Raw genomic sequence first — 8,680 nt, forward strand, 5'->3', positions numbered from 1 at the left:
CTCGAATGCCTTAATTTTATGTTTATTTAGAATCTTAGACTTTTAGAAAATGTCAATCTACTCGATTTTCTTTGTCAACCCAATAGGACAACTTTTGGTCTAAGAACAACCATCTTGTTAGAGTAGCAAGTCTAGACAAAGAAGATAAAATAGGGCCTTCTAAAAAAAAAAAGTTGCTAGCATAAAAACAAAATAGCATAACTTTGACTAACGTGTGTGTGCATGGATATAGATGAAAAGAGCTACCCCCATCTTGTCTAGTTAAGCCCCGCGAGAAAAGAGCAATAGGTTCCCGGCGGTGTGAGGGTGAAAGCTATTCTTCTAGATAAAAGAAATGTCAATTAAGATTTGTGTGTGTGAGTTTATAAAGGCACCATTGTCTTAGAATTGCATCTCTTTTTTGCAAGTTTAGGTATACCCTAGACCCATAACCGAGTCAATATAAGCCGAAGAAGAATTGAGAGTTAGATAGAACTTTTCCACTAGCCTTAGACTCTTAAATAAACTAAAAACCTTGCAATCTTTTCTTTCATTAAGTCTCAATTGATTGTTAGTAAATTTTAAACTTATAAATGTTTGTATTGTATCAATACTTCCTTGATTTTTGAGAAAAGAATTAAGAATGAAATATTTGTGTATGTCAAATTAGAATATAACCAATTTAAATGAACAAGCGAATGAATAAACAATTAAGTGATTCACATTTTGACTAAATGTTTGTCTTTTTTTTTTTTTTTTTTTTGTTTTCCTCATCATGACCAAGAGTTAAGTTGGGGGTATTTTGATAGGTCTTGAAAAGAACTATATTTTACATGTTAACTCCCCTCATTTTATACTATTAATTTGGTTAATATCCCAATTTTATAGGTAAAATAGTTAATTGGGCTAATTAATTAAATCCTTCACATTCTCTACATTTGAAGTTTCCATCCCTGCCACTTTGATTACTATTAAATCCACATTCAATGTCCCTTTTACCACCAAAAGGTTATAACTCTTATGCATACTATGATTGATGTTATTACCATTGTCTCTGACATAAGGAGGGTTGTATTGTCCAGGACGCTTGTTCAGATGCTTTAAAACTTTGCTAAATTGTTTTGTTAACAAATAAAGAGTGTCAGCAAGATTCTCTTCACCGTCTTTCCCTTTGTTTAGAGCCTGATTCTCTTCACTGTCTTTCCCTTTATTTAGAGCCTGATTTTCATTCATAGATGATTGCAACGCTAGCCCTTTACCTTTCTTGTCTCTTATTTCGTGCGCGAGAATTAACTAGGGAGGCCTCATCCTCTACTTCAGTCCAGTCCTTCCCTTGTTCGTAAGAGACTTTTCTATACTCATCAGTGACTTAAGGATGAGTCCATCCATTCACAACAGCTTTCTAGGTCTTACTGTCAATTATTTTAAAATTAAACGCGGTCATTCTAGTTTTCCAGTATGAGTAATTAGTCTTATCAAGCACTGGAGGTCTGGTACTGGATCCACCTTTTCTGATTGGTTCTATTGCAAACAAACAACGATAGTATAACGGCAAAACCCACTCTAAATACTAATTGAAACAATGTACAAGCAGTCAAAATAAAAGGAACCTTGATGGACATAATGACGTTAGACCAACACAGAGATAAGCAAAGAGAGAAATAACACACAATATGTTAACTTAGTTCAGTATAACTTTACCTATATCTAAGAGGCTCAAGGCCCAATTGAAAAAAAAATAGTAATATTCAAAAGGTTTACAAGAAGGATTATTTATATGATATAACTACTATCATGTAATACAGTAAACCTTAGTAAGTATTTTGTTTAGACTCCCCCTAGACTTGATGTCACCTATCTCAAGGTCTTCTCACAACTCAGGCTCCATCTAAGTCCGAAGCTTTTAGCTTATTCAATCTTGCACGTTTAGGCTCCCCTTAAACTCAATGCTTCTTTTCAAGAATCACATACACACAATGTAAATCCAGCAGTGCTTCATTCTTATTCTTTTTGCAACAGTCGCACAAGAAGAGCAATGTCTATCACCAAAAAACCTACCTTCAATCTATTTAATATTTCCTTTTATAACAACTTCTAAAAAGGAAGGAACGAACAAGGTAACCAACATCAATACAAAGGAAGGAACGAATAAGGTAACCAACATCAATACCAAAAAGGTAAGCAGAAGGAACATTCTAAAAAAAAAAAAACCAATCAGTCCAAACTAAAGTCAATCAGAAAATATACAACATTCAAATAAAAGAAAATTTACATGTCAGTGACACAATAAAAATTATTATTATATGTTTACACATTATCTTGTTATCTAATTAATTTTGTGTTTAAATACTTCTAATCTGGTTGTAATTTTGGCATTAAAACTTAAATACTTAGTAATTTAAATGATTTATAACATGAACATTACTATTTTATAATGATTTAGTTTTATTTCCAACATTAATATCACAAACTTCATTGACAATTCTAACTACCATGATGATTCCAGCTTACCCTTAGTATTTAGTTATACGATTGACAAAAATAAAATAGAGAGAAGAAGGGTCTTACCAATACAGATACTGACATAGGTATGAGTATGGATTTAGAGAGAAGAAAAGGTAAATGATGAAAGGTTAAAAAGGATAATGTAGGTCTCACATGATAATAAAAAATAATCCGATCGAATATCTATTTAGGGAAGAGTAATACTTTGGTAGCCCACGCAACTATCCAACCAGAAAAAGAGTATAGGATTAGGTGTAGCATAGACTATACCTTATCATTGTTTTTTAGGGAATGGAATTATGAATTTAGGAGTGTGGTCAACCATTAGTTAGAATATTGATAAAGACATTATAGGAAAATAATCATTGATTGATTGATTACACGTTTATAGGAAAATAAGCATAACCTAAATGAAAAATAAATTCAATCATAAAATTTAAATTTATAATAAACATTTTAAGACTTCCAACTGGTAGTTTAAGAAACACCATGTTTATACTTCTTCTTCTTTTGTTTTTAGTGGGGCAGCGCTGGCTCGAATTGAAGGGAAAATGGAAGTTCAGACGGAAAATAAGAATATATGGGGCTGACCACATTAAAAAAAAGAAAAAAAGGATAATTTATTTGTTTAAATTGAGAGAGACACAAGAGACAAAAAAAAGGGGAATGGCCACAAGCAACGTGAATGTGATTTTGCTTGAAAAGGAGAGAGAAGTAAAGTATAGAGAATTTGAAAGAAAAAGGTTTGGTGATATATATACATATATATTGTTCCCCAACAAATATTCTTCTATTTTATCACTATATATAAAGTGTATGAGTATTGGGAAATTATCACAAGCAATATAATAATATCTGTTGCTTGTTGCCTTCCATTAAAGATCATCTGAAAAACCATAAACCATGGCCCTCGAAGGAGTTCTTTCCAGTGTTGGTGGGGAGATCTTGAATCTACTAGGCTCTCAAGCATTACAACGCCTTGGAATGCTACGGGAATTCGACGATGATCTCGACAAACTCAAGACCAATGTTTCAGCCATTAAGGCTGTACTTTGTGATGCACAGGAGCGTGAATTGAAAGGTGAACATTCTTTGACGGATTGGCTTGAAAAGTTGGGCCAAGCTTTTTATGATGCGGAGGATGTGCTTGATGAAGTCGCTACCGAGTCTCGCCGTCGAGAAGTGATGACAAGAGGCAAAAATGCAAAACAGGTTAGAATCTTCTTCTCCAATTCTAACCAACTTGCATTTAACTATAGGATGACACGTCAACTCAAGAAAATTAATGAGAGGCTAGATGTTATTTCCCAAGAAAAAGATAAGTTTCGTTTGAATATAAATGTTGAACCGATGATGTCAAGTGCTTTATCTCATCCATTTGGAAAGAGACGGGAAACTGAATCTTCTTTAGAAGAGGTGAAAGTGATTGGAAGGGATGATGATATGAGCTACATAAAAAACCTTTTACTGGCAGAGGATGATATGAATGTAAAAGCTAATGTTTCATTCATTGCCATTGTTGGAATGGGTGGAATAGGCAAGACAACCTTGGCTAGAGCTCTCTACGATGACAAAGAAGTTAAAGATTGTTTTAATCCAAGAATTTGGATTTGGGTTTCTAATCAATTCGATAGGAGTACAATATTGAAAAAGATAATAGAATCGGCAACAGAAAAGAAAGCTGAGGTAGAAGGACTGGAAGCTTTAAAAAAAAAGCTTCAAAAAGTGATAGAAGGAAATAAGTATTTGTTAGTTATGGATGATGTATGGAGTGAAAACAAAAATGAATGGGAGAATTTGAAAAGCTTGTTAATGGTTGGTGCAAGAGGGAGTAAGATTTTGATCACAAAGCGTGATAGTCATAAAGTAGTTCCAGACATTGAAATAGTTTCTTTGAAAGACTTACCTGAGGACCATTCTTGGAGGTTGTTTAAACAAGTGGCATTTAAAGAAAGTGAATTAGAGTCAATAGATCCAAACTTGGTACGATTGGGAAAAGAAATTTCAAAGAAATGTGGAGGTATTCCTCTTGTAATAAGTCACATAGGAAGTTTATTATATGGAACAACTTCAACGGAAGCCTGGATGCTCATCAAGGATAATGAACTTTTAAATGTTACTCAAGAACAAAACAATAATGGTCGTAATGTGATATCAACATTAAAATTGAGCTATAACTATTTGCCACCAAATTTGAAGCAATGTTTTGCCTACACATCCTTGTTTCCCAAAGGATATAAAATTAATTCGAATGAATTGATTAGACAATGGATGGCTCAAGGTTTTATTAAATCATCAAATAGAGGAAAATCCATGGAGGATATTGGGAAGGACTATATAAATGAATTACGTCGGAGGTTTTTCTATGAAAGTTCTATTCATGATGAGAATGGTACATCGGATGATATTGTTTCTATGCATGATGTGATGCGTGATCTTGCAAGGGAGGTAGCTGGAAAGAAATTATTATATGTGTATGGAGATGGTTCTGATGAATATGTTGTGGGTAAACACACTCGCCATATTTCATTTAACTATGAAGTATGCGTAGACGAGGAGAATGTTCTATCTAAATTACGTGAAGCCAAAGGATTAAGAACGTTCCTTCTATTATTCTATCCATATGGTCCGGTGCCTCTAGCAGAAAAAAGTTTTTTGGACAAACTATTTTTTATGTTTCCACGTCTGCGAGTATTACAAATCCGTAATGTGTCAAAGTCTATAAAAAGGCTTAAACATCTTCGATATCTAAATTTCACTGTTAGCTCGGGTGTGGAATCAGTTCCAAACTCCATCACGGAATTGCAAAATTTGCAGACACTAAATCTAGCCGGTTGTTACCGCCTAAAGAAGTTGCCAAGGGATCTTAGCAATCTTGTAAATCTCAGACATCTTCTTTTTAATCCATTCAAATTAATCCATACACCGGAAGAGATAGAGAATTTGAGTTATCTACAAACATTAAGTTCATTTGTGTTGGACTGTAAAAATTTAAATAAGCTAAGGGAATTCAATAAGCTGAATTATTATATGGAAGATGGGTTAAGAATCATAGGTCTAGAGATGTTGAGGTCCACTCCATTTGAAGTTAACTCAGTAAACCTTAAAGACAGAAGAGATTACCGGCGTTTGAAACTAGAATGGAAATTGGGGAATGATGAATGTGAAGCAGTTGAGAGTGATGAAACAATATTGGAAGGCTTAGAACCACATCCAAATGTTGAAGTCTTGAGTATTAAAGGGTATTGTGGAGTAGAATTACCCAATTGGGTGTCCACCTCGTTGTCTTTAACTATGATTGATATTAAAAATTGTCCTAGATTGCAACATGTACATCAGTTCGGCTACCTTCGGGCTCTCAAAATTCTATCTTTAATCAACTTGGGATCTCTCATAAGTTTGTCCGAATGGATTGGCAGCACCACTTCTCTTAGAGCTCTAAAAATTGTGAAATGTCCAGAATTAAAATCACTGCCCATGGAAATGCGACAACTCGAATTTTTGGAATCTCTTCGCATATGGGACTGCCCTCAACTTAAGGAGAGATGCAAGAAGGGGGGAGAGGATTGGCCTAACATTTCCCATGTTACTATGGTTTCTTATGAGGAGAATTGGCCTCACACTTCCTATATTACTTTCTCTTCTTACAAGGAACCGCCTTATTTTTCAGGTATTTCTTCTCACAATTTCCCTTTTAATTTCATCCTTCATATATACACAAACACATACATATTTTTATTTTGATTAAAATTCCAATTCTATTTTTCTTTTAATTTTAATCAATTACATGCCATTCCGCATTCTATTCCCTATTCCAATATTTTTAAAAGCACATCCTAAATATTTGTTGCCACTTTCACTCTTATTATTATATTGTTATCTTATTTCCATTCACTTACAAAATTGTTGCATCTTATTATGTTAAACCAAAGTTGTGCGACTTCATGAACAACTTAATTTGGAATTTCAAATTTTAATCATTAATTTTTACAAATATTTCTTAATATTTAGAAATATATCCATTTGGTTTTTAAAATTAAGTAGATTTCCTAAAGATGATTTTCATTTCTTAGGTTTTTAAAATTAACTCGATTTCCTTAAGATGATTTTCATTTTTTAGTAAAATTTCAAATTTCAAAAATAAATTTTTAAGAACTTTTTTCTTTTTTTTTTTTCAAAACTTGGTACAGATGAATAAAAGTATATAACTAAGTAAGAAATTAAGAATTTAATCTCGGTATTTAATTATATTATCTTTTTATTCATATAATTATAAGGTTAATTACTGTTTTTGTGTCAGATGATGATGAAGATGATGAGAATGAAGAAAAGAGGAAAATGAAAGCTTGCATAACCAACATAGGTTCCTTCTTTTGTGGGTATGAACATTCTGAACCCCAAAACTATTGACTATATTATTGCTATGTTATGCTTGCGTGTCATATATATCCAAAAACATGCATGTATTTATGTGTAAGGAAATAAATATTAGTTTATTTTTTTTCTATTTAAATATATAAGAATATGCATGCACCAAAATTCAATAAAAAGTATTTATGTGTAAGGAAATAAATATTAGTTTGTTATGATTTCTTGCTTTAAATACTGAAGAATATGCATGCAGCAAAATGTGATGAAAAGATATATATAAAGTGCATTTCAGAATCTACAAACCACATTGTTGTAGAATCGATATGGTTAATGAAAATATGAATATACATAAGTTTTTTTGTATTACCTCACTACAATGATTGTGTTTTCCCTTTGTGTTTACTCTCGTAAGTCATGTTTTTTCTTTTGCTCAATATATCTAAGTGAAGTACATAGATGTATCCTAGATTGCATTATTTTTGTGATACTTACTCGCATTACACATAAAAAAACAAAAAAAAAATATAATTATTTATCTCAAATGAATAGTTTGTCACATAATAAACTTATAATCACAATTGAATGAAAATCTAACATTTTTTTTGTATTTGATGTAGACGTAGAACTGAAGGTAGGAAAATATAAGCCATTGGTTTCCGATTCAACTTGATTAGATACCAGTGCTTCTCAAAAAGAACAATGCTAAAGTTTGTGCATTCGACAAAGACTTGGAAATGAAAATTGCATCCCTGAAGATGGACACGTGCTTTATTGTTGTAACTCTTAAAATTATTTGAAACCCCCACATTTTTCTTGTTAATGGTATTAATCATGCAATAAGAGTTACCCATAACATAACATTCTGATGCTTTTGTTATTAGTATTAATATTATTATTATATTTCTTTCAAATAATTTAGTTTATATGCTTTTATATATGAATTGAATTTGACAAAACAAATATGGTTCAATTAATCTCACATATATAGAATCCATGTTACTAAAAGGTACATGACTCAAATTCTTTTGTCGCTCTTTATTAGATATATAATTTTATTTCTGAATCTAATTGTATCATTTATATATATGTAAAAAGTATATAAAATGAATAAAAAATAATAAAAATAATGTAATGTTTGCAATTGCAGATAAGTTTCTTCAAGTGAACTTCATATCGGGAAGGAAATGAATAAAAGCATGTTCTATGCTCATCCTGCTTTTCTCTTCCCTCCTTTAGCCTTGCTTCTCATCATTCTTTTTTTTTTTTTTTTATCTTTCTTATTGTTTTTCAACACTAATTACTTTATTCTATTTGTTTAATTGTTATTTCTTGCTTGTTCTATCTTAAAGTTGTGTGTATACAAGACATAGTTTGCATATATATATAAATACCAGTTTCTTTTCTCCAGGAAAAGCAAAAATAAAAAANTACAAGACATAATTTGCATATGTGTATATATATATATATATATATATATCAAATTTTCATGTCTTTTCTTTGTTCAATACACGCCAATCATTGTTTTTTATATATATATCATTCTATTTCTCTTTTTTTTCGATCACTTGGGCATCACATCATGCCCACTATCTTTTTCTTTTTCAATTTTAGTTTACCTTTAAAAAAAAAGAGAGACAAACAAAAGAATAGCACATCACAAAGCCGTGGTAGAACATTATTATTCGAGTGCATAGCCCAAGACTTTTCTTTTCTTTTCTTTTCTTTTGTTTTTAATTTCCAAACACATTTGGTTAAATTATCATTTTATCCACATATTTTGAATTTTGTTTAATTTTAATCTTTATATTTTTTATTGTTTAATTTT

At 31.4% G+C, this 8,680-nt stretch overlaps 1 protein-coding gene across 2 annotated transcripts; it reads left to right on the forward strand.

Moving 5' to 3' along the window:
- The first annotated feature begins 3,290 nt into the window (after positions 1–3,290).
- On the forward strand, positions 3,291–8,179 carry LOC120087315 (putative disease resistance protein RGA3). 2 transcript variants are annotated; one of them, XM_039044287.1, is made up of 3 exons: positions 3,291–6,154; positions 6,785–6,863; positions 8,003–8,179. In XM_039044287.1, the coding sequence occupies exons 1-3, from the start codon at positions 3,388–3,390 to the stop codon at positions 8,004–8,006; spliced, it is 2,850 nt and encodes a 949-aa protein (XP_038900215.1). In that variant the 5' UTR covers positions 3,291–3,387; the 3' UTR covers positions 8,007–8,179. The 2 variants fall into 2 exon arrangements, with proteins under 2 accessions (XP_038900215.1, XP_038900213.1); XM_039044285.1 differs by lacking the exon at positions 8,003–8,179 and adding an exon at positions 7,473–7,766.
- Positions 8,180–8,680: the final 501 nt, after the last annotated feature.

The sequence above is a fragment of the Benincasa hispida genome, chromosome 9 (genome assembly GCF_009727055.1).
Source record: "Benincasa hispida cultivar B227 chromosome 9, ASM972705v1, whole genome shotgun sequence".
NCBI classification, from domain to species: Eukaryota; Viridiplantae; Streptophyta; class Magnoliopsida; order Cucurbitales; family Cucurbitaceae; genus Benincasa; species Benincasa hispida.